The 27,103-nt window shown below is 44.0% G+C and overlaps 1 protein-coding gene across 2 annotated transcripts in view; it reads left to right on the forward strand.

The window, feature by feature from the left end:
* Positions 1 to 27,103, forward strand: part of GRK5 (G protein-coupled receptor kinase 5) — a 153,020-nt gene that overhangs the window by 64,063 nt on the left and 61,854 nt on the right. For both annotated transcript variants that reach the window (XM_082222681.1, XM_082222680.1), the window contains exon 3: positions 16,929 to 17,041. In XM_082222681.1, the coding sequence (XP_082078807.1) occupies positions 16,929 to 17,041 (113 nt within the window). The remainder of the gene's footprint in view (positions 1 to 16,928; positions 17,042 to 27,103) is intronic.

Raw genomic sequence — 27,103 nt, forward strand, 5'->3', positions numbered from 1 at the left:
TTTCCTGGAACTGGAAATGTTTGCTTTGTGCCGCATGCAACAACAGTCCCAGAACCATTTTAAGCATTCAGAGTAGAGCCTTGCCCCGAAATACTCTGTAAGCGGATATCATCAAACAGAAGATTAAATAAAAACACAAGAGATGAAATAAGTTGTGCATTTCAGTCAAAGGACCTATAAATGGATTGTCCGGAGGTAGAAGAGCTATTTTACTAGTTCCCTTCTTTGACGACAGAGTACTTAACACAGCAGATCTCTGCCAAAACCACTACAAACATAGACTATAAAACCTTTATTCATACAACTCCAAGGAGCGCCTCAGAACTCGGAGGTGACCTTTAATATTCAACCTTCCCCACCCCACACCCCCAGTCATAGGATTCGTCAACTCCCAAGACTGTCGAAATCTCACCAAGATAAAAACTAAATTACTATTTTACAAGCATTTCACTCTATATCAAAATACAATTTAGGAAGGTACTGCACGATCGCGGCGAAGCATCTAATCATGTCAGGGATGAGCAACAGTAAAAAGAGAAAAAATATTCAGAGGCAGGTGAACGACATGAATTTATATGGGGTCCTGTCTCATTTGGCATAGGTAGCATGCAGAAATCGTGTCCAGAGGTTACAGGTTTGAGCCCATGGAGGGAAACAGGGTGTGCCTTTGCTGCCAACATCCCTACACGCACTGGCTCCACCCTTAATGCAAAGGTCTGAAGGGTTTTTAAAGCATGTTCAAGTTGAACTTTATTATTATTTTATTAATTGCCTTCCACACATACCCACAGCAGAGACCTACTAATCCAGCTGGGAAAACCTGTGGGAGCCAAAATGCCTCCACCTGCTTCTGGAAAGTGCAGGTGGCAACCTCTTTGACATATCATCTCAACAAGAATGATGATACTCTTACCATTAAAGCCCTGAACTGCTTGGGAGCCTCCCTATTACAGTATCAAGCCACTCCTGCCCTGACCAGGTGGCTTCTAAGCATCTTGAACTGAGTGCTGACACTCCATTCCAGACTTCCTCAAACTTGGCCCTCCAGATGTTTTGAGACTACAATTCCCATCATCCCTGACCGCTGGTCCTGCTAGCTAGGGATCATGGGAGTTGTAGGCCAAAAACATCTGGAGGGTCGAGTTTGAGGAAGCCTGCTCCATTCTATCCAGTGAGGCATTGCCACTGGGGATTCTTTCTTTCTACTGTATCTCACTCTTCATGAGTCTCGCTTGAAGTGGGGTTGTGGAGATGCAGCTGATTCAGAATGAAGCAGTCATCTGGGATGTTACTCCCAAATCCTTATTCTACTTAGAATCATAGAATCATAGAGTTGGAAGAGACCACAAGGGCCATCGAGTCCAACCCCCTGCCAAGCAGGAAACACCATCAGAGCACTCCTGACATATGGTTGTCAAGCCTCTGCTTAAAGACCTCCAAAGTAGGAGACTCCACCACACTCCTTGGCAGCAAATTCCACTGTCGAACAGCTCTTACTGTCAGGAAGTTCTTCCTAATGTTTAGGTGGAATCTTCTTTCTTGTAGTTTGGATCCATTGCTCCGTGTCCGCTTCTCTGGAGCAGCAGAAAACAACCTTTCTCCCTCCTCTATGTGACATCCTTTTATATATTTGAACATGGCTATCATATCACCCCTTAACCTCCTTTTCTCCAAGCTAAACATGCCCAGCTCCCTTAGCTGTTCCTCATAAGGCATTGTTTCCAGGCCTTTGACCATTTTGGTTGCCCTCCTCTGGACACGTTCCAGTTTGTCAGTGTCCTTCTTGAACTGTGGGGCCAGAACTGGACACAGTACTCCAGGTGAGGTCTGACCAGAGCAGAATACAGTGGCACTATTACTTCCCTTAATCTAGATGCTATACTCCTATTGATGCAGTCCAGAATTGCATTGGCTTTTTTAGCTGCCACGTCACACTGTTGGCTCATGTCCAGTTTGTGGTCAACCAAGACTCCTAGATCCTTTTCACATGTACTGCTCTCAAGCCAGGTGTCACCCATCTTGTATTTGTGCCTCTCATTTTTTTTGCCCAAGTGCAATACTTTACATTTCTCCCTGTTAAAATTCATCTTGTTTGTTTTGGCCCAGTTCTCTGTCAAGGTTGTTTTGAAGTGTGATCCTGTCCTCTGGGGTGTTAGCCACCCCTCCCAGTTTAGTGTCATCTGCAAATTTGATCGGGATGCCCTTGAGTCCATCATCCAAGTCGTTGATAAAGATGTTGAATAAGACCGGGCCCAAGGCAGAACCCTGTGGCACCCCACTAGTCACTCTTCTCCAGGATGAAGAGGAACCATTGATGAGCACCCTTTGGGTTCGGTCAGTCAGCCAGTTCCATGTTCTGGTGGCTTTATCCTTAATGTACTGTACAGACCGAGAATCTGGTATTCTTGAGGTAGTATCTTCTCCCCTCAGGTGAAACTTCAAACTGTCTTGTACAGATAGCCCACTTTATCATGTCACTAACAAAATAAGAATGGACCTTTCTCAGTGATGGCCCTCTAGTTTTAGCAATCATTTCCTTTTGAGGTTCTCCAGATTTGAGAAAATTACTTCAGTAATTTTCAGCAAGCTTGAAAATCCTGTTTTGTTTCAACAATCCCTTTTTATATATAGTTAATGTGCCTATTTAGTTTTACTGATCTTTATCATTTTCTGCTTATCAGCTTCCACAAATAGTCTTACTGATGTGTTGATTCCTTCCCTCTTTCCCACTTGAGAATTGTTACACTGAAAGGTAGGCAGTAAAATTTTCTGAACAAGTAAATAATGGAAGCTTTAAAACGCTTAAAGAAGCTTACTTTCTTCTTTGCTGCTGCTGGGCATGACTTGAAAAGTTATGTGCTAAGCCTTCCTACCGCTTTCCAAAATCTGCAGAGATGGCCCTCATAAACATTTCTGGTGCAAATATTTGTACGAAGACATTTGTACAAGTGCGTGTGGGATTCTGCTTTCCAGCAGTATTATAAGAAGGAAAACATCCCTCCAAATGTTTGTAGAAAACAAATTTTAAAAAGGGTTTTGTGGACAACACTGAAGCACATTTAATTTGGAAGCCATTGAAATACTCTCCAAATGCTGTTTGCAATTCTCGCCTGGTTTTTGTCTTGGAACATTTCCATACTGAACGTAATATTTCTGCAATGCATGATGTATATCCCTGTAGCATAATACCATGACTGAAAGGGGAGGATATAAAAAGAAACTAAGAAATGATGCACAAAGCAAACATTGTCTGAATCTAAATAATTAAATTTCATAGATAAAGATGGGAAATGGGCTTTGTTTGTTTTTAAGAGACACAACTGACAAGCAGAAGAAATTAAGCTGGCAGGCCTTAAATACCATTTAAAAGAATTCCATTGTCGAATCCTGATTGCATCTATATTTTTAATTAATCAGACCAGCGTCATGTGCATCAAAGCTGTACCCACTCTGGGGGCTAAGTTAAGGATCTGTCAGAGTTTCCATTATAAAAATCCTGCATTCGGCGGGGAAATAACTCGGGCATAAAAATATGCTCCAGGCTGAAGCTGTACCATAGTAGGTCTAGACAGCTCTGAATTATGCAAGTGTTAACGGACCTCCTCCCAAGAAGCCCTTTCTTTTGCTACGCTGCTAACTGAAAATGGTTGCAGTTTAATATAAGAAATTTGACAGACGATTACCTCTTCAAGTGACCTAATAGACTTCATCATGCAGCCCAAATAAAAGTGAAAGTGGATGAAAGATTTACTTGCAGATATGGCGGCAGCAGCATGTATTATGGATAGCTTTTTCACAGAGGCTGCTTTCGGAATTAGCTTTCTGCACCTGTGCAGTGCTAATGGCACATCCCCTTAGTGTGCAGGCTTGTCTTCAAGACAATTCTCGTGGCTTTCTTTTCCATCTCCATAGAATGGACAGACACTGCACTCCCAAAGTAAAACAAGAGGATTAGTTGTGTTGGACATTTGCAACATGAACCTGCAGAGCTAGCGAGGAGCAAAGACTACAGGCCTACTGCTGGGTTAATGGAAGATACACATTTTAGCTGCGCAGGGGTTCTGATTAGTTGAATGGCCATCACATGCGTTTACAACAGGATTGGGACTTCTACCTATCATCCATGCACGCGGAACAAATTGCACAGGGAGAGAGCCACACAACCTGGGACCCTGTGGGGAATAAGCATATGGCTTATGCATGAAGGCACCCTTACTACAGATAGTATTGTTTGCCTGTCATGGACTGGCTGGATGCAGAGGGCTGGTGGGAAGCACCAGCTGGGGAACCCCCAGCGGAAGAAGGCTCAGAGCCAGGGCATTGCTGGTGGGACATTGATGTGTGGTCACAGGGAGAAGAGGGAGCAGACGGGGGGAGGAGGTGTTAGAAGCTGAAGAGACAACAGGGTTTAGTGAGCAGGAGGAGGCTGTGGCAGAGAGCAGTTCATAATCAGAGGCAGAAGTGGAGGCTGGAGAGGAGAGGGTCCAAGATGCAGAGACGAGGCAGGCTGCTGAGGAATCCAGGGAGTCACCCCTCCTGTTGCGACCAGCTCCCCTCCCTCCTGGTCTCCCAGAACATGCAGAGAAATGAAGGGGGGGGCAACAAGAGGCAAGTTGACAGAGCCTTAGGTTGCTGGGGAAAGAACCAGGGGAGGAACGGTGAGAAGACAGGGACCTTCTGTCCTCGTAGCTGCTTCATTGGGGTAAGACCTGCTGGGAAGGGTTGCTGTGACCACTAGAACAGAACTGTTTTTATTTTATTTTTAATAAATAGTTAACTTCACTGACAACAGTTTTTTTTTTAATTACTGATCTACTCCGGACAGTGCCCAAATGTCAGGGCACCAGGTGGAGTATGTGACACTGGGAAGGGAAGGTTAGTTAGCACTGTTCATTCACTGCACATCACGTTTTTATCTAGTCAGTTTCACATCTTAAAATTTCATGGGATGTGGGGAGTGGCAGCAATTAGGTAAAGGAAGTAAAGAGGTGTTTCTTCTCTCACTTCCTCCATTGCTTTTGTGCAGATGTCCATCTGCTGGTGCTGAATCAAGACTAGTATTGTGGTAGCTTTAAGTCATCCCTGTTGCTTATCTGTCATTATTGTCGTTGGCTTCCGTCTGTCCCGAGAGACAATGGAATGTGCCTCCAGGGGTGAAGTCAAACTGCTGGGGAATCGCAGCACCTGCTGTGGCTGATAACTCATAACTTCTACCTCCTGCACTGCTTTTGTTGTTTTAGCAGCACCAAAGTGACCTCCCTGGGCTGCAAGCCTGACCAGTGTGCATGGAGGTCCTCTCAGCCTTGCTGAGGTGATCCAGAGGAAAGCAGAGCAATATGTTTGGCACCAGTTTCACTGCAGGAGTTGCCAGAAGGAGGCGTTCAAGGCGTCTTTGGGACTCCACTCTGGATTTGTGTAGGGCTTCACTCCTTAGCCTTTTCTTCTCCTGAAAATGTCCCACAAGGCAGCGGATATGATTTTTCCTTGGGGTTTACTTCCAAAGCCTGTCTCACAAATAAGTATAGCCACAAGGCAGCGGAGGGCTAGGATCAGAGTTGTATATGTTGTTGTTTAGTCATTTAGTTGTGTCCGACTCTTCGTGACCCCATGGACCAGAGCACGCCAGGCACTCCTGTCTTGCACTGCCTCCCGCAGTTTGGTCAAACTCATGCTGGTAGCTTCGAGAACATTATCCAACCATCTCATCCTCTGTCGTCCCCTTCTTGTGCCCTCCATCTTTCCCAACATCAGGGTCTTTTCCAGGGAGTCTTCTCTTCTCATGAGGTGGCCAAAGTATTGGAGTCTCAGCTTCAGGATCTATCCTTCCAGTGAGCACTCAGGGCTGATGTATATACACAGCTTTAAATTCAGCGGTGTATTTAGACTTCACCTTAAAGAAATTCACTGATTTTTCCCATGGTGGTTACTGACCCAGTTTAGAGGCACTGGGTGTTAAGTGCTGCCAAGTACCTGTATTTGCCTAATACTAATTACATAGTAATGGTTGAATGGTTTGTAAAATGTAGTCCTCTTGATAGACTAGTTTCCATGGCTTTAAATTGAATACCAAGGTCAGCTCACCATTGACTTGACTTACCCAGGGAAATGGTAGGGTTCACTGTTGGCTTAATTGTTTTTGCAAGCAGTCATTTATTTGAAGCAATGAGAATTATTTTCTTTCTAGCCTCCTATGTACTTTTGAGGGGTACAGTCACTCAGCTTTTTTACACAACGAAACAATAACTTGCAATTTAAAGATATTTAAAATGCACTCACTAAATTTCATGGACCTGAGGTGGGATGGACAAGATTGTATATCTTATCAGCAGCGGTGAAACAGGTACTGCTGAGGAAGTTGAGAGCCAGTGTGGTCTAATGGTTAAAGTGTCTGTCTGACTAGGACCTGGGAAACCAGGGTTCAAATCCCCACTCAAGCCATGAAGCTCCCTGGTTGACCCAGGGAAAGTCACTACAGTGGTACCTCGGGTTACATACGCTTCAGGTTACACACTCTGCTAACCCAGAAATAGTGCTTCAGGTTAAGAACTTTGCTTCAGGATAAGAAGAGAAATCGTGTGGAAGCAGTGTGGTGGCAGCAGGAGGCCCTGTTAGCTAAAGTGGTGCTTCAGGTTAAGAACAGTTTCAGGTTAAGAACGGACCTCCGGAATGAATTAAGTACTTAACCTGAGGTACCACTATATATCTCTCAGCTTAACCTACTTCTCAGGGTTTTTGTGGGGTTCAAATGAGGATGGGGAGAACTGTACACCACCTTGAGCTCCATGGAGAATATAATAAATAAATAAGTTTCACACTGCTGTCATAGTGGTGGGTTGCACTTACCCGTTACATTCAAACTGGATATTATTATGGCTTCCATAAGCCAGGCTCCAAAGAACTTCACAGCCAGTTCTCTGCACCCAAATCGAATCTGAGCTCAAATAAAGCATCCTTTGTACCCCATGTTCCTTGATGTGGATGGGACTTATCAAAAGAAGTTGGTTTCATGCCATTAGGGTTTACTGTTCAAAGCAGGGAGAAAGTTGACATTCCACCGGGTTTGCGGAAGCCCTTTAACATCCCTAAAGTAGCTCTTTGGATTCTGGCCACAGCATCTGTGCATGTGAAGGGGAAGCTCCTGTAGGTAGAGGGAAATTAAGTAGACTTTAGGCCTTTTGTGAAGTGAATGCAGGATAATCTTTTGTGCTTAAACCCTATTATTATAGGAGAAATTAAACTCCCTCCCACCCTTATGCACAGACTGTTGCCACAAGCAATAACACATCTACTCACTTTGCATTTTTACCTAATTCAGTGGTAACAGAGGCAGTGTTTACTGATGCAACCAACACAATGTAGAAGCTCTCTTTTTTAAAGAAAAAGGTCCATTAAGAAACTTAAAGCTGGGAAGCAGCTTTCATCTTTTAAAAGTCAGGGTGGATTAGTGTATGCTCTTTCTTGGATTTACATGGAGACAATTTCAGTTGCATTTGTAATTTGCGTTTGCATGAAAAAGTTGCTGTAAATTTGAGTCTGGCCTTCGAAAATAGAAGGGGGAAGTGAGGCCTAGCAACAGTATGTTTGCTTGGGAAAAGGGGAAGCGTTGAGGGCATGGATTGGGGGCAGCTAAAAGCCAATCCAAGAGGGACGCAGGTGGCGCTGTAGGTTAAACCACAGAGCCTAGGACTTGCCAATCAGAAGGTTGGCGGTTCGAATCCCTGCAACGGGGTGAGCTCCCGTTGTTCGGTCCCTGCTCCTGCCAACCTAGCAGTTCGAAAGCACATCAAAGTGCAAGTAGATAAATAGGTACCACTCCAGCGGGAAGGTAAACGGTGTTTCTGTGTGCTGTTCTGGTTCACCAGAAGTGGCTTAGTCATGCTGGCCACATGACCCGGAAGCTGTCTGTGGACAAACGCCGGCTCCCTCGGCCAATAAAGCGAGATGAGTGCCGCAACCCCAGAGTCGGTCATGACTGGACCTAATGGTCAGGGGTCCCTTTACCTTTACCTTTAAAAGCCAATCCAAGCCATGCCTTCAAGGACTTTGGGACACCCCTATGGCTTGGAAAGGAAGAGCTTTGAAGGGAGTAGTAGTGCAGAGAAGGGAAGGGAAAAGCAGGGAGCAAATGTGGTGGCTGGTCTGTGGCTGTATCCTGAGCTCTGAATGAGAGTCAAGTTATGACCTGACTGGACTTTTGGTCCACACTCATTCTGCTTCTCTGCACATGAGTGTGCAGAGTACCTGCAGTCTTGCTTTTCTTTGCTGGGGTGAGTTTTTGTTCTCTTTATTTATTTTGCACAAGAAACATATACTTTTGCAAAGTTTGGGGCTCTCCTGAGATTGTTAAAGCCTAGCTCTTTTGCAGGGGTGGTGCTCCATTTGCTACATCAGCATTGGCACTCATGCCTGAACATCAAAAATAGAAGGATTGACTGGTGCTAGTCTTGAGGGCAGAAAGAGAAGGAAATTTGAAGGGGGGGGGACCATATGCTGGCTTAAACTGAACACAAAATGGTCCTTATAATGCACAATCATGAATTGGTTAGTTGGCCCGTGACTGAAGATGTGGCTTGAGGATTCCAGCCATAAAGCCCTGAGTCCTCATAGGATGTGTCCTTGCATTAAGTATGGATACATTTTGATCTCATTTTTTCCTGTTTTCAAAGTCCTAAAGTTTGCCAAAACTGAATGGCTGGTTCCTCCTTTGGCACAAGCTTTGGGGACAGAGTTAAAGTGAATGCCCAGAACTGGTAGCCTTCAAAATTGCCTACGAAGTGCCACTTAATGGTTTAGACTAATCTGGGTATACCAGACCAATTTTGTTTTGGACTCTTAGTATACCTAGGTTCTTTCTGAAGTAAACTTTTTTTTTGTCTGTTCCAGATATATTTATTTGATGCTTTATATTTCACTTTTCAATGCAGTGATCTTCAAGGAGACTTGCAATAATGCAAAGACAAAGCCCTACACATACAACCCAGCCCTGCATTCCTTAGTCCTTTGGCGGATGTGGCCAGAGTGTTCTTCCTCCCCTGGCTCTGCAGCTCCTGGACAGTTGAGCAAAGTGTTTTTCTGTCTGGCAGGGAGATGTAGTAGGCTGAGTGTTGGAGGGGAAGGGGGACAGAGCATACAGAGCAGTCAACTAAAATCCAGCAATGTGTTGCTTTGTGAAAAGTTAAGGTAAAAAAGTAAAGTTAGGATGATAAAGAAATAATATTCAGAAAAACATTTATGCACACAGTGCAACTCTGTACATATCTACTCATAAGTAAGTTTGACTGTGCTCCTTGGAACTTACTACCAGACTTGCAACCTTGTATGCGTTGCAATTGGGACGCGGGTGGCGCTGTGGGTTAAACCACAGAGCCTAGGACTTGCCGATCAGAAGGTCAGCGGTTTGAATCCCCATGACGGGGTGAGCTCCCGTTGCTCAGTCCCTGCTCCTGCCACCCTAGCAGTCTGAAAGCACGTCAAAGTGCAAGTAGATCAATAGGTACCGCTCCGGTGGGAAGGTAAACGGCGTTTCCGTGCGCTGCTCTGGTTCACCAGAAGCGGCTTAGTCATGCTGGCCACATGACCTGGAAGCTGTATGCCGGCTCCCTCAGCCAATGAAGCAAGATGAGCGCCACAACCCCAGAGTCGGTCACGACTGGACCTAATGGTCAGGGGTCCCTTTATGCGTTGCAAGTGGCAATAGATTTGTTATCTTTGGCTACATATGCACTATACCTTCAATGCACATTTGAAGCACATTCTTTCCTTCAGATAATTCTGGGCACAGCAGTTTGTTAAAGGTAGCTGGGAATTTTAACTCTGTGAGATGTACACTACAGTGCTCAGAATTCTTTGAGAGAAAGAATGTGTTTTGAATGTGCTTTTAAAGTATAGTGTGTACAAAGCCGCTATAATCCATGGTTTAGATGCACTTGTGTTGTTGCGTGAGCAGAAGGCAAAGTTCCCAGTTTTTGCCAGTCTCCCTTCCCCCCTTTCCCACTGCATCCCTGCCCTCCTTTTTATGCCATACTGGAGGGTCCCCCAGTCTTAAGGAGTGGAATATGAAGCTATGGTGGAAAGGGGAGATATGAAAGCCTCATTCAACAGGCAGCACGATCCAAGCCTGTGCTCATTTTCTAAAATAAGGAAAGTTGAAGTTATACGGGGTCCTGTCTCTGTATAAAGTTTCTCCAATCTGGCAGGATGTGTCCTCTTCTCTCGCAGTTGTCCCTACAACTGTTATGTCCACTACATCATTTGCAAACATATGGTTTCACTTCCAACTATTTAACATTTCCATTTCCTCAGGAAATCATTCTCCACATTTGTTAAACTTTTGAATCAGAACTGCTGTTTTTATTGGCATCTATACAGAGAACGATATAATTGACTCTTAAGGCAGGTTTCTGACTCTCCAGTTGTCCATTTGCGCGCTCGGTTTTTTTCTTTTCCTTTGAGACTGGTAAAAGGGGAGAGGAAGAGTGTGAAAAATTTGGTCATAGCTCATGACGCCTCGGATTGTGATGTAAAAATACGCCCCCAAAAGGAAGATACCAAATACAAGTGCCGGGGGAGGAGAGGAAGGATGCTTCTGATGCACAGAAATATTTCTCCCAAGTGTTTTCATTGTCTTCAAAGAACTGAAGTTGGGGAACAAAGTTTTGAGTTAGCTATGTCTAAGAGTTCCCCAAGGAAGATACTTGAAATGCAGTGGACTCAAAAAATAAATAAAATATGCACTTGGAGACTCCCCCCCCCTTTCTTCTTCATCTTGGATGTGCCACTAAAAATTGTCTGTGAATTTGTGTTTACTTAATACACAAAAATGTGCTTTCAGTTAATCAATAAGGTATGTGTATCTACACGAATGCAGTTCCTCAGTCCTTCAGGACTGAATCTTAGAAGCTATTTTATGCCACTTAAAGGGGAATAATAATTTCATTTATTATTTTAGCAGCAAGTTCATCCTGTTCTCATAGACTAAAGTTGCCAAGGACTTGATGACTTAGAGCTATTGTACATGTTCTTGCATTCATCCTGGTTTAATTTTTGGCCTTACACTTTCTTATAGGAAGAAAAAAAGGGGGGTTCTGTTTTGGCCATAATTTGAGTTATTATTTTTTTAAAAAAATGTTACTGTTCAAAAAATGGGCAATCATAGCAGAAGGAGATGGAAAGATTATCCTCCCACTTTTATATGTGGGATATGACTGGAGCCGGTAGATGGAGACTTCTGTCCATGGGGTTATCTCGATTTAGCTTGAGCCAAGCATTCTATCCAATACACATTGTCTTTATCCAATTGTATTCTGCATCAAAAAATCCAGTATGACAATGAAGCACAGCTGATGGGATAAAGAGTGTTGCGCACACACCAGGAGCTGAGTATACATTAGGACCACAATCTAATGAACCCCTTATAATTTCTTTTTCTTTTTTTTAAATCACACGCACAGGGAGGGAGATTTGAGCAGTTTAATTTTGATTATTCATTTTCAAAAAAAGGTTACACAAGATTATGCAAAACACAGTTTTTTTTATTTTTAAAAAATCATTTTCAAAAAATGGTTATAGATTCTGCAGTGTTTTCGAACAGGAATTCCTTTGGATTCCTTCAGCCCTTGAGTGATTTCCCATTTCTCCCAGAGCACCTGGGATTGCACTCTGAAACCTGTGGTCCATGGAACCATACGAGAGTGATACACAGGTAAAGGTAAAGGGACCCCTGACCATTAGGTGCAGTTGTGACCGACTCTGGGGTTGCGCGCTCATCTTGCTCTATAGGCCGAGGGAGCTGGTGTACAGCTTCCGGGTCATGTGGCCATCATGACTAAGCCGCTTCTGGCGAACCAGAGCAACATACAGAAATGCCGTTTACCTTCCCGCTGGAGCAGTACCTATTTATCTACTTGCACTTTGATGTGCTTTTGAACTGCTAGGTTGGCAGGAGGAGGGACCGAACAACGGGAGCTCACCCCGTCGTGGGGATTCGAACCACTGACCTTCTGATCGGCAAGTCCTAGGCTCTGTGGTTTAACCCACAGCGCCACCTGCCTGCTATTTGCTATATTCCATACGGATCCCTCTAAAGGGCTAAGAGTTAGCAGCAGTACTGCTTTAGGTCAGGCACGCTCTGTACTATTGTGGAAGCTGAATAAAATGTGTAAGTGCCTACCTCTTTATGCTCAGGCTGTGCCAATCAAAAGCAATACTGCATGAGTTTTGTGTAGACAGAGCTAGCCATTTGTCTACTTGGGTAGTCAAAAGCAAATGTGCTCTGTCATTTTTCTGGGCTCCTCCTAATGTTACATGCCCAGCTAGCAAAAACAAAAAAATAAAAATCAGAAGATGACTGGAGATTATTATTGTTGTTGTTGTTATATCACAATGGTCAGATGAGAGTATGGGATAAGATCTGGACCATCAAGAGTTCACACATATCATGGTCACACCCTGACCATTTTTATAATATAATAGTTTGTGTCTTTGATTATCTTTCTGGATACTTGTTTTGTATGGAGAAATGGTAGGCAGTATCATAAATACGGACGCGGGTGGCGCTGTGGGTTAAAGCCTCAGCGCCTAGGGCTTGCCGATCGAAAGGTCGGCGGTTCGAATCCCCGCGGCGGGGTGCGCTCCCGCTGCTCGGTCCCAGCGCCTGCCAACCTAGCAGTTCGAAAGCACCCCCGGGGGCAAGTAGATAAATAGGTACCGCTTACCAGCGGGAAGGTAAACGGCGTTCCGTGTGCTGCGCTGGCTCGCCAGATGCAGCTTTGTCACGCTGGCCACGTGACCCGGAAGTGTCTCCGGACAGCGCTGGCCCCCGGCCTATAGATGTGAGATGGGCGCACAAACCCCAGAGTCTGTCAAGACTGGCCCGTTCGGGCAGGGGTACCTTTACCTTTACCTTTACCTTATCATAAATATTCATGAGCCTTGGCATCTTATTACCCTATTTATTCCAGGCATCTGATAGTTCATGGTTCAGAGAGAAGAATCTATTTGCTGGATCACATACAAATGAATAAAAGCCACTTGGATATCCCCTCTGCGTACCCCTCCCTCAATTCTTGCACAACACACAGGAGCCGCAGCAAGCCGAAGGCTGATGATGTGGAAAGCCCTGCATGATTATCTTGGGGGCCAGAGAGGGCTCAGTATGGGAATAGGATTGCTCCATTACCATGGGGAGAATTTTTGTTGGATCAACGAAGCCTTTGACTGAATTCTTAGATCTGGCACGTTTCCCTAAAATGTCCTGTGAAGCTGTTGTGTAATCAGAAGTACATGATGCAAAGATATGAGGTGGCTTTTGGGGAAAATTTTACAAGGACTTCCCTCCAGGGAATGTGGCCTGGGGAAGGGGTCCTTTTGCCCTCATTCCCTTTAGGAGAATGGGTCATGAAGTTGTAACCAGGTCCACCTGAGGTGTCTAAAATTACCAATGAGGTGTGGGTTTATTCATGCAGGCTTACTCTAACCAATCCTCCTTGGTTTACCAACATGAGGAGACTTTGTTTGCCTGGTGGTTTCACTGACCTCCAGAGTCACCACTGTTGGGGCCTGGTAACATGCCCTCCAAGATTTCCATAATGATAATTTTGTTGTTTATACTCCACACATCTTACTGGGGTGCCCCAGCCACTCTGGCCAGCTTCCAACATGCCGTGGTACCTCAGGTTACATACGCTTCCGGTTACATACGCTTCAGGTTACAGACTCCACTAACCCAGAAATAGTGCTTCAGGTTAAGAACTTTGCTTCAGGATGAGAACAGAAATCGTGCTCTGGCAGCGGCAGCAGGAGGCCCCATTAAGCTAAAGTGGTGCTTCAGTTTAAGAACAGTTTCAGGTTAAGAACGGACCTCTGGAACGAATTAAGTACTTAACCTTAGGTACCACTGTATATAAAAACATAATAAAACATTAAACATTAAAAAAAAACCCTTCCCTATACAGAATTGCCTTCAGACAGCTTGTGGGGCAGATCATTCCATACCCTCCAATATATTTCCAATGAAAATAGGGACATCCTAGGGAAAGGGGGACATTCCAGGATCAAATCAGAAACCAGGACAGCTTCTCTAAATCAGGGATGTCTCTGGAAAATAGGGACACTTGGAAGGTCTGTGGTAATTCTTCCAGAGTCATCTCAGCACATCCTTTGGGTCAGGGGTGGGCAGAAGATAGAGCCAGATCTACTGGTAGATCTCTAAGTGATTCGCGGTATATCATCAAGGAGTTTGACCAGGGACGCGGACTTATAAAAAATATTGGGGGGGGGCCCGGGAAAGCTCATGAATAATAAATAAGCTCATGAATATGCAAATAAAGTGGCGCCGCCTCCTCGTGAGCGAATAGGGGAGAGCGTGCTGCGCCTATTAATCAGCTCCGGAACAGCTGATATGCGGGAAACATGGGGCTAGCCGGAGAAGAGGGGGCGAGCCCCCTCCGCTCCGGCCCTAAATAGGGCAAGCCACGCCCCCCCAGCCAGCCGATTGGCTGGCTGGGAGGTGTGGCCGGTCGGGATTCCCCTGTTCTCGCGGGGGCTGAAACCGCCAGGAGGAAGGAAATTCCCCCCGGCAGTGCCTTGGCAGTGGCGGTGGTGCTGCGAAGCAGCGAGGCAGGAGCCCCCGCCCCCGGGGATTCCCTAATCTCGCGGGGGACGGCCGGGGCTCTCCGACTAGGGCGCGCGGCTGGCTGGCTGGCTGGCGAGGGAGGGAACAGGTGGGGAGGAGGCGGGGGACGGCGGCGGCGCTCTGAGATTATTGGGGGGGCTGAGCCCCCCAAAAATTTTTTTTGAGGGGGCTCGAGCCCCCTCAGGCCCCATGGAGTCGGCGCCTATGAGTTTGACTCCCAATTGTTTAACAGTAGCAACAAGGTGGGGGGAGGTTTTTCCGTCTAAATTAGATTGCTGAGCTGAAGAAACCTTGGGGGCAACTGTGAGCTCGATTTAGGTAGTGAGAACAAATTCCTGTGCTGTGTCCAGAGGCGCCCTACTCCTTAATTCTAAGAGTACATTGTCTCCACTCCACCATTTTTGCATCCCACAAGCCTGACGTCTTCCCACCCTTGCCTCAGGTGTGTGGGCAATGAGAAACAAAGAGCAACATCATTACGATGCCAATTTTTCAATCCAGGAAGTGTTCATCTAAACAAGGCAGGCAGCCGCAGGAGATGCGGTTTCCCAATCCTTGGCTCCGTAGCAGGACATCCACACCAAACAAAATTGTGGGGAGAAAGTTTGACAATCATTAGTTATGGGCATTGCAGACCAACGAATGTAAACAAGTAAACTAGTGGCCATTCGTTCAGCTAATGTGTCTTGTGCCATTATTTCTGGGTAAAGGGAGTGATGGAAGATGAGCTTGGCCGCAACGTGAAAGGTCTAAAAAGAATGTGGGGAATTAGTGGAGCCACTCAGATGGAGGAACATTGAGGATTTTTTTTGTAAGGCTGCCAAACTTTGGGGTAATTATCAAGCTTCTTGGAACCTCTGTATTAGCCTGGACTGTGCTATTTTTTAAATTTCACAAGTAGCTCAGCTTGATCAGGTATTGCAGGAAAGGGAAGGTACCCCAGCAATCTGGACAGGCAACAGCTTGCCGCTTAAATAGACCTGTGTACAGCAACAGCCAGCAAACATCATAGTCTTAATCTCGAGCAATTCAAGACATGCCATAAATTTTCCTAAAGTTGGAAAAGAATAGGATTTTAATCTGGACGAGCTGTTGCGCTTCTCTGTAATAGGTTAAGTGAAGGCAGCTTGTCTGCTTCACAGCATCATCATGCCTTAAGATAAGGAGTGGTTTGTTGCAGCAGCAACAGAAATTGTCATATGGCGCTGAGAAAAGTCAGGGCAAGAATGTTGAAGAAAACACAGCCTGTGGTTTCATACATTGTGAGCTGTTTTGCTGTTTTTAAGCCATAAATATTTCTTTAGCAAGGCCAGTTCTACGGCACGTGCTGCGGTATCCTACTCCTGAATTTACAGTCATAACAGCCTCATGCACCAGCTGGTTTTATATTTGTGCCAAGCTAATTCCAGATTTTTTTCATATCTTAACACACACACACACACCAAATTTGAGTTTATTTTATGTAAATGATAGCTATGTTTCTGTTCAGAAAATGATGCTAGCTGAGGGAGATGGAACAAATAGCCTTCCACCTTTATATGGGGGATATGAGTGACCTCAATCCATGTGATATCTCATTAAGTGAACATGGAACAAGCATTCTGGCAGATTATTATTATTACCCTTTGTGCCCTTGTCTTCTATGGCAGTGGAGCAAAGATGGCGGGATGTGGAGTGTTAGGGACTGGGTCAGCAGCACCTGCACTCAGGGAACAGGAGCACCACAGATATGCCCCATATTTGTTTTCCAGCTTGGTAGTCTGGACTCACATGAGCAGGCCCAACAGTCAACTCTCTGAGCAGAAGTAAGAGCAATGGGACGGGGTGAGGAGTAATTTCTTCTGCATTTACCAGTCGTGGGAAGGGCAATGGGCTCTGAAAGGCACTGGAGGTCCCTGATAGAGTGTTATCTTGCTCACATTCCCCCATCTTGTTTCGGGGATTTCTGCAGGCCTTGCCTCTCTGATCTCAAGCCTCTGTTTGCAACAGTTAGAAGTCAGAAACATGCATCCCTGAAAGCGAGAGAGAAAAATCTTGACTTCATAAAGATGCTGGTACAATCAATTTCTCTGCTTCCACGTCACAACTGCACATAACTTTCTTTGGCTACAGCCTTTGTCCCTGTGAATTGTTTGTGTGTGTGCGCGTCATTTTGTATCGCTTGTGCAGAACGTGTGTGTGTGTGTGTTTTACGATCCTTAAGGAAAAGAAAACATGGACACAATGTAACCAGACCAAAATGCATTAAAAAGTACCTCAGTTTTTCACCTTACCTCCTCCTCTTTATTTCCTCTAGAGAGAGATTACTACAGTTTATGTGACAAGCAGCCAATAGGAAGACTTCTCTTTCGGCAGTTCTGTGAGACTCGCCCGGAGCTTGAGTGCTGTATTAGATTTCTTGACTCGGTGGTAAGTTGCTTCTTATGACTGTTGCAAAAGTTTATTGCACCTTCTTCCATGGTAAAATAAAGATGGAATTGGCCCCTGCATGCAGGTGCAAAGAATGAAACCTTGCTTTCAGGAGGATAATGTACCCTGGACGTGTCCCTGGGCTTATTTTAAATTTTTGTTGCAGACTATGCCTCTTGCAGTTCATGGCCTTTGTGGCCCCGTGTTCACATCCATGCCCCAGGCCATGTGTGTGTGTGCATTTGTGTGTCCAGGGGTCATCGGTCAGTAGTTGAATACATGCTTTGCATGAAGAAAGTGCAGGGTTCAGTCCCTGGCACATCTTGTTAAAATCGGGCTGCCTGGATCCCTGAGCAAGAGCATTCCTCTTTGGGAGTGGGGATCTGCTGCAACATTGTGTTGCAGGCCCCACTTGTTTCTACAAAATTTGCGGTCACCTGAGAAACTGATTACCTACTTTCCTTACCTTTAAAAGAAATAAAAAACCAACAAGAAAAAACTGTGTGTGTTCAAAGTTTGGATTTGTTTATGCCCAATATGTCTAGACCCTGTAACTGAGATTTGTGCTGCTTCAAGTAGAATTTACAAGTCATAAAAAGACCATGTTGTTTTTCAGATGCTAGTCGACAGAAGCCTAGCAGGATCAGCTTTAATAGCTGAGGCCAAAACAGTGATTACAGCCACACCATACCTTTAAAGCACATGGCTCCCCCTTTCCCCAAATTCTGGGAACTGGTTTAGCTTTGCAGAGCTACAATTCCTAGCACCTTTAACAAACTGCAGTTCCCAGGATTTGGGGTGGTCGGGGTGGGGAGAGGAAGGCATGTGCTCTAACTGTATGGTGTGGATGTGACCAGCCACTGTGGTGCAAAACCACAAAGCCACTTTAGTGCCCCCCTCCCCCCTTTCCAACATAGAACACCATGAGGGAAAGCCACTGCCTGGAAAAACTGTTAAAACTCTGGAGCAATCCTAAATATATTTATCGTAGACATGGTTCTTTTACATTTTAGGTCACAGAGATTTTTGGGGAGATTGTTTGCGAGTTTGGGGAGATTCTTATGTGAAATGTGTTTGCTCATTGTACTCTTCTCCAAAATACCACATTTTTCCGTTTATAACAAGACCCCTATTTTTGGGGACTCAAAATTGAGGAAATGGGGGGAGATTGCTCACCCGCCACTGCCAATTGCACGAATCCACGAAGCCACCAATCGTCTGCCCGCTCGCCGCCAGCAGCCAATAATCGCACGCCCAATTGCCACAACAGCCAATCACAAGCAGACCTTGCCGCAGCCAACATTCACCCCCCCCCAAATGCCGCTGGCAATCTCCTGCTCGTGGCAGCCACCAATCGTCCGTCCCATCTCAGCACTATCTGTGTATAAGACAACCCCAATCTTTTTAGCATTTTTTAAAAATAAAAAGACCTCGTCTTATACACAGGAAAATACAGTACTTACTGCTCAACCAAGAAAGTTTCTTTGTTGCAGGAACTGCCCTGTTTTGGGGGGGGGGTTTTTTGTGTTGTTTTTTTTTGCCTCTGGGAATCAGCTCCACCCGTGTGTGTGTTTATGAGAGAAACCTGCATCTGCAAAAGACTACTGCGAATTTCTGAGCTCCCGCAGATCACTGGATTAGGGTGCCAATCAACTGAATTCAGCAAAGCCAGTGCCATAATTTAAACAATATATCCTTCATTATTTAGTTGTTTTTATGATACATGTCATGGGTAGGATAAATGATCTGGTGGGGTGGAGGGGGAGGCACAATTTTCTGCAGGAAAATCAAATGCAGTCTAATTGTAAAGGTTCCAGTCCACAGAATTTACATTCCAATACCGTAGTGTAAAACAGCCAGGTGCCAGTATAGCATCTGTCATGAATAAGCTCTGAAAAGCTGTTTTGACAGGTTTGTAGGTTAGTTGGGCTGTTTCCATGTTGAATTTCAGAAGCTGATTGTGGTTTTTACATTGGATATTCATGGAGCAAAATGAATGCAAATAAAATATTCTTTCTGATGAATTGCATGAGTGCATTCTTCCAGATAAAATGCTTTCATCTTCCAATGTGGCCTAGCTTGATTAATCCCCTCCACCCGCCCCAAAATAAAACACGTAATATGAAAATGTCTCGGTTTTGCTGCGTTTGCCATACACACCATCCTTCCTTCCTAACCCATGAATAATGTTCATAGCATATTTCCTGAGATCATTCCCTTTTAGTTACTTTTGCAGTGGCTAGATTGCAGGTTTGTGGGGAGGCAGGTGGTACTCTGAATTTTGTTACCTGTTCGATTTGCTGAATATTCTCCTGGAATCTCTATCCTGACTTGAACAAGGACCTCATTTGTGGCTATATGGATGTCATATTTTTTTCTAGAAACTTCTCAGCATCAGCGTAGTGAATTGAACTTTTCTATTGGTAGAGCTTGGCACATCTGGTACTGATGCCCTCACTAACCGAGGGAAGGGGTCACAGCTCAGTGGTAAAGCCATCAAAAGAAGCTTCCAGTATAACTGCTGGAACTAGCAGCTTGAGTGAATCTTCAAAACTTTCAGAAATTCTACTCAGCAACTGTGATTCCTTATTATAAAGATGGGGCGATGCCAAATTGATTTATTTACATTTAAAGCACATTACATATCCAAAAATATCATGGGAACTGTAGTTTGTTAAGGTCTTGGGAACTGTAGCCCTGCAAGGGAAAACTACAGCTCCCAGCATTCTATAGTCATGGGCTTTCAATGTGTATCGGGAAGTGCTGTAAATCTAAGGTGCAGTTCTGCACCTTATGAAAGAAACAGCAATATGGCTTCTGTTGTCTGTTCCAAAGGGTTTACAGGATGTTCCAACTATACGTAGAGAAAACTGGACCAGTCTTGAAGCTCAAGGCAATAACTGGTCCTGGCAATAAAGCTTTGCCTAGAACAAATTCTCACCTATGGAGAGCTAGCAGCTGTGACATTAATTCTCTTCTAGCCTGAGGGCACATATGTGGAGACACCATTATAAAAGGGTCTGAGGGGGTGGTAAAAAAATGAAACAGCTGTGCTTATAAGTTAAAAGCCACCACTGGCCCAAACAAATATATCAAATCTTTTTTTCTGCAGTCATGCTCTTCCTCCTACATCCTTTGTTTTCTGCATTCATCCTTGCCAGTCTAGGCTGTTGTTGCCTGATTCTTGCAGTATAGTTTAGAGTTGCATCGCTAGCCATTCTGGCACCTCAGGTTAAAAACATACCTCTTTATGTACGTGCTGATTTCCATTCCCCAAAAGAAAGCAAAGCTTAATAATAGCCAAAGAAAAGTGCCTCTGAACATGTGCAAAGTACCTTTTCACTGAAGTGAATTCTCCTCACTTTCCCCAAGATAATTCAAGGGTGCTATCCTGTCCTCAGCCTCAAGTTTTTTGTGTCAAGACTGTGTCTTGCGTCTTGACTTTGAGAAGATCTCCTTCCACTCTTGTCTGCCTGATTCATCTATGACTTCTGCCCTGCTACACACACAATACGAAGACAAATAGGAAAAGAAAAGTCCACAAAGCCAATAAAACCAGATCATACAATTTGGACTTTTGAATTTCATCAGATTTTATTTAAAATACCTTTAAAGCAAAAATATGAAGGGGCTTCCTATCTCTCCCCGCCCCCCTTTTTAAGACTAAAAAGTAGACTGAAGTCTCCCCACCTTGAGTCCTGGTGGTTAGCAATGTTCTTTTTCATAATAACTATCAGCAATCAAACCGGGAATCTTCTGCATGCAAAACAGATGCTCTTACCACTGAGCTACAGGCCTCCCTCTAAAGCTGAGTTTCCTCAAGGACGACTGTTGCAAAACATGGACACAATTCGCTAGGGAATTCTCCTGTGCTGTTTTCCATTGGCGAGAATGGGCAGGAGGGTTTCCTGTGGATTGTGTCCTCTTTCTTACCCTGATTGCAAAGAGCAGTGCTTAAAGCACCTCAATGAAGGAACATAATCATCTTTAACACTTTAGGAAATTGAAAGAAAAACCAATGGTAAGTGGATTTTCTTTTGCCCCTAAGTGGCATGGTAGGTTTTTACTCTGGCAGTATAATCCTATACATATTTGCCCAGAAGCAAGTCCCATTATGTTCATTGGGGCTTACTTCCAGGTGAGTGAACATTGGGCTGCAGCATAAATGTCGTGGAACAGAAGCCATGAGCAGTCCTTTAGAGACAATTCAGACAACGCCTCAGTCAGCAGTAATTTGATTTCTGGACCATTGACTCTGACCTACTTTTTAGTTATCCTTTTTCTGGGTGGGGGAGTGGGGGAATCACCTTCATACCCAATTTAAAAGACCCCCCCCCCAATTGTTCTTACCTAAAAGTCAGCAATGATTTCTGCTACATAGCAATGAACAGTGTCCTCTTGCGGCTGCCATCACTGATGTGATTTGAATTGGCTTTAGGAGAAAGCTCTTTGATAGAAAATCTAATTTTTGTTATTTAAATCCCCTACTCAGATTAGAAAACCAGTCAGTGCTTTCCCCCCTCCAATCTACTTTTGGGAGGTTGGCTGAACAGTTGACACACAAATCTTAAATGGCAATTGCTGAATTAAACCTTTTGCCCATTTCGCACTCTAGAAGCCTAAGATAAGAGTTATGGTCAGTTGACATTGTCTGGAGGCCAAGCCTTGCAACTTGACCTGTTCATCCTTGCTGTTCCCAGGGCTGCCTAATCAATTGCAACTTCCCCCTTTCCCTCCAAAAGTGGAAGAACTGTTAGCATTTTAAGGGGAGCCTTTCAGTTTTCCACCAAAGTTCTCAACTAGGTTGGTCTTTATCGTCCTTGGCTCTCTCATCTTAGTGATGCAGGAATCCAGAGAAGATGCTACTCTTCCCTGATGGTTAAGGGCAAGCTTCCTCAACCTCGACCCTCCAGATGTTGTTGGCCTACAACTCCCATGATCCCTAGCTAGCAGGACCAGTGGTCAGGGATGATGGGAATTGTAGTCTCAAAACATCTGGAGGGACGAGGTTGAGGAAACCTGGTTAAGGGCTATTGCTGTCCAGCAGGCATCTGTAACACCCAGTTCTTGATACAGAATACCCACAAAGTTGGATACATCCAGTGCTTTTTTCTAGGGGTACACGGAGTATGCATACCCCAAACATTTTGTGGATCTTTGTACTTTTGTCGATTTACTGTATTTCCCCTCCGATTTGAACTAAAAAATGGTGGTTTTCTTGAGTCAAAATGATAGCACCCCTAAACATTTAAAGGGTGGGGGAAGCACTGGATAGACCCAGCAAGCTCCCTCCTTCCGTCCTTCCTCCTTTCCTTAACATTTTAAGACCACTATTTTTTTCCTGATTAGTGTCCACGAACAAAATAGCTGAGGGGGAAGTGCTGCCAATCACAGATTTGCTGCCAGTTTCTGCTGCCAGTCTCCAAAATTGCCCAACCAGTTCTCTGCAAATGGGATGGTGAAACTGAGACTGGGCTGAGGAGAGGGGAGGGAAGGGAGAATTTCAGCTCAACCCTAGTTGTTGTTCAACTGTGAAATGGGTAGATGTTTTCCATTTATTTAGAAAATTTCTAGACTGCGTGACACTAAAAAAAACCCCAAGCCATGTACAATATACAGTTAAGCACAGCAAAAGAACATGATATAAAATCATGATTTTAGATCATTAAACATGAGAATAGTTTGTATATGCTTAATGATCCACCATATACTGAATATTTATGATTTTGGCCCTGCTGTAGTTTGGGTTGTCTCATGGCATATGGGAATATGATACCAAGTATGGATGGTATCGCTTGTTGGCAGGGAACTTCTGCAAACATACTGCAGCTGTGCATTTTAGGTGAACAGAATAAAAACTGTTTTCTGGTTTTATGTCTGCGCAAACTGTGGTCAATGCAGGAAACCACAGGCCTACCACTTTTGTGCTATAGAATTTCTTCTATCTTTCTGAGCTCATAGCGCATTATCTTTTGGGCCTTGATCAACTCCACCCATGTTATCTGTTCATAGGCCTCACACTCATCTACTCCGTGTTTACCTGCATGCCAGTTATTAGCTTTAAAAGCTGTGTATTTAGATCTTGTTTTAGTAAGGATTTTTTTAGTGTGCTGGGGTAAGAAGTACCATGTGTGTATTTTTAATTGGCTTTACGAGTCATCTTTAACCTTTTTAGCTCAGTTTACAACCCAACCTTTATTTTTATTTTATTTTACATTCTAAATGTATACCCAGCCCTGTCAGCTTGAGCTCTCTGGGCAGTTTACGGTCAAGTCTTGAAAACACGTTAAGAATGTTTATTCAGAAGGAAAGTCTCACAGAGTTTAGCAGGATTTACTTCCTGGTAAGCAGGATTGCAATCCAAGAACTTAATCTCCAATCACACTTCAGCCTTTATGCTTGAATGAAAATGAAATCGGCAAAAATAAAATTAGTAGTTTAAGCTGAGCTCAAATTTAATTAGGCTTAAGAGCTTCAAAGTAGAGCTCCATAGCTAGTTCTCTTAGGACTACTAAATCTCTTTTCAAAATACTTAGAAGAAGAAAAAACCTCCTTCATTGTTGGCTACCAATGATAATGGAGGGTTCAAAACTTTCAGATTTTTTTTTATGGGCTCCCCATTTTTGCCACCTGTGAGAATGGTGGTGAAAATGGGGGAAGGGTAAGTTATAGCAGCATCTTATCCCAGTTATATCTTTCTTTTAATAATAATACCTGTGGTTTAACTTTCAAAATACAAAGGAATTAATTGTACAATAAAGGTTTGGCTACGTTTCTGAGCACAATTCAAAGTGTTGGTGCTGACCTTTAAAGTCCTAAATGGCCATGGCTCTGTATATTTGAAGGAGCATCTCCACCCCCATCACGCTGCCTGAGGTCCTCCTCTGAGGGTCTTCTACTGGTTCCCTCACTGCGAGAAGTGAAGTTGCAGGGAACCAGACAGAGGGCCTTTTTGGCAGTGGCGCCCTCCCTGTGGAACACACTCCCTTCAGTTGTCAACAAGATAAAGAATTACACAACTTTTAGAAGACACCTGAAGGCAGCCCTATATTGGGAGGTTCAACACTTGATGTTTTTATTATGTTTTTAGATACGCTATAAGCTGCCCAGAGTGGTTGGGGAAACCCAGCTGGATGACTGGGGTATAAATAACAAAATCATCATCAACATCATCATCAAAATCTTACCTCCTCTGATAGAAGTCTGATAACTGGTCCACATGTTCTGGTTCTCTTGCGAGAATCTCTTTAAGGCAGCTTATAAAATATTGTGTGGATTGTCTCCATTAGCTCAGTCTATTTATTTACTTTCATTTAAATATTTGTGTGCCACACTTTCATATAAACTAGAAAACCTAGAAATGCAATGTTGTAGTGAAAACAAATTTAAAACGTCACAGTTTGCATGTGAGTGCAGAGATCACTCCTGCTTTGCTGCTTCCCTAGCACAAGCCACAAACCTTGGTGTTGCATTTGTTTGGAGCAAAAGAAAATGCAAGCCATATTGAATGTAACACTGAGCCAGGATTGTGGTTTGTTGGTCTCACTTATGCTAGGGGTGGAGCGAAGTGAAAGCGTTCTCCTATACTCATAGTAAACCATAGTTTACTGTGACGTGTGAACTCAGTCACTCATTTTTGATGTTGCTGCCACATATGCAAAGGGGATGAGGCCTACTTGTATCAGCTACTGTGCAGATATAGTTTTGTATTACTTTCATGTTAAGGATCCTAATCAGCATACTGGTTTTAATTCTCCTGCTACTTTTATGATCAGTCATCACTATTTTTGCAAACCACTTAGATGTTTTCTTAAAACCAAGCAGTAAATACATTTTGTTAAATTAAACGCGCGCGCACACACACACACACACACACACACACATATATATATAGTGTTTAAAAGCACAAAGTTTGGCATTGTTCAGAAACAGAATGAACATGTTTCTGGCTGTGGCTTCAGTCATTTTAAATAAATTTAAAAAATAAAGGAAAGGGGGAAACATTTATACTAGATGGAGAAGAGTACATAAAGAAAACACAGATGGTTCATATAATTTGCACAAGACTAGAAAAACAACCAAGGTACTTAAACAGAACTTTAGTAAAGAAATGGAAGAGAAATGGAAGCCTACAGCTTGTGGTTATCAAGGAGAAAGCTTAACCACAGGCCCAATTTCGAAGACATGTTAAGCCAAACCTTGGTTTAGCTCAGTGTGGCACAAGAGTACCAAAGACCAGAGAGGTGAAAAATGACTATGAGCTCCTGTCCGAGAGCCATATGCTTATGCAAACAAGGCTACTGTTTGATGTGCAAACAAGGGCACTGTGCTATTGGGTTTCTCAACCAAGGAAGGGTTGACCACTGATCTAAAGAGAAGTGTCTCACCCTCTGGGATTGCTCATGCCTTTGCATTTAGAAAGCCTTGCTGAGCTTTTCTGCATTCCAGCTCCTAGTGGATGACATATTCCCATTTCCCTAAGCACAGAAATCGGGGTCCAATGAAACCCATGTAGGACGTTTCTACCTGCACGAACATTCATTTCCATTAGTACTCCCTGCACCAGATGGATTGCTGATCCGAAAAGTCTTTCAGTTTGGGGGGCAGCTTTTCAGGGTGTGGGAGAAATACAATTAGGATGCTTTACAGCCTCTCAGTCACATGATGTCCCTTGGATCCCAGCTAACCTTTTATGCATGCCTCTTCCTCTTAGCTTTCCGAAAGCGCCAGCATTGGTTAATCAGCTGAGAAGCCATGGGCATGCTGCCAGATATACAATCTCGGAACATGATACAAACAGATTTGTCCACTTGGGATGTAAATGCAATTAATGTGAAAATTGTTTCAGTGATTTGTAAGCCAAATCCTGTATGAGATTATCCGATTTTATAGTGATAAACACAGGGCTTGAAAGGTAGTGAGGGGAGAGGCTGGGCCATTATTATTAGCTTGTAAATTGTGTGGGTTCAGGACATGATTGCATTTTGAACGGTTTTGCCGTTCAGTACTTTTGGGGTCTTTGTACAGCTGTACAAGGCATAGAAGCTGAAATGCAAATGCCTTCCTGTTAGAAATGCTGCTTTGTATCTCAATAATTCTTTAATCTTACTGAAGCCTCCCATCTTCCCTTTGCCATGATCGTAAATTATGACAACCTAGATAAGACTTCAGGTCTCCTAACCTTTTAAACATAGCTCTTTTTATCTGTGCGACTTTATTCTTCAGAATAGATTCAGAAGGGTGGTGGGGAAGAAATGTTGTTAAGATGCTATAAACATTCTTGGCTGTTCATGGTTTCAAGAGGCAAAATGACCTGTAGTCAGATAGTATCTAAATGGACAGGAAATTGGATGAAAGGGTTCTGCAAACCCCTTTGTATTCTGTTTTATGAGCATATAATTAGTTCATCCCTGTACAGTCAGGGTATTGGAAGAGCTGCAGTCATCCTTTTTCACAGTCCACGGATTTCTCATCTGAAGTATTGTTATCTTAAAAGTTTATTTCACAGTTGCCGTTTAACGACACGAATCCAATTGCATTGCTGTACTCTTACAGCATCCTGAGATAGTCAAATAGCAGCCGCTGAGTCCCTGCTCATATCCCACAAGCCCTTCTGAGCGACACAATAAGTGCATACTGTCTCGCTGTCCTCGGGTTGAAAATGCTTGTGGGAATACCACAGAATTTGCCACATCAGAGAAGGAGTCAGTTTTCATGCTCTGAGTTGAAGGTGGTATTACTTCAATAAGGACACTGTGCAGGCCAAGGCAAACATTAGTCATGTGATATAGGCCCTGCCATGACATAATCTGGCCAAAAGCAATGACGTAATTAATGTACAATTTTCATGTTTGGATGTAGAGACGGTGATCATTTTAGGAGCATCCAAGTGACAGACGATTGCACAGGTCCTTTTGGACCCAGAAAAGGGAAGAACAGGGGCGGGACAGAATGGGCCAGGGCACACTCTGCCGATGGCCGGGACCAGAACCCCCATGCGAAATGGTCATCCCCTGTAATATGTAAAGGGGTTGGGGCAAGTGGCGGTAGAGTGGATCCACT

This window comes from Podarcis vaucheri (genome assembly GCF_965113315.1).
Source record: "Podarcis vaucheri genome assembly, chromosome: 5".
In the NCBI taxonomy this organism is placed as follows: Eukaryota; Metazoa; Chordata; class Lepidosauria; order Squamata; family Lacertidae; genus Podarcis; species Podarcis vaucheri.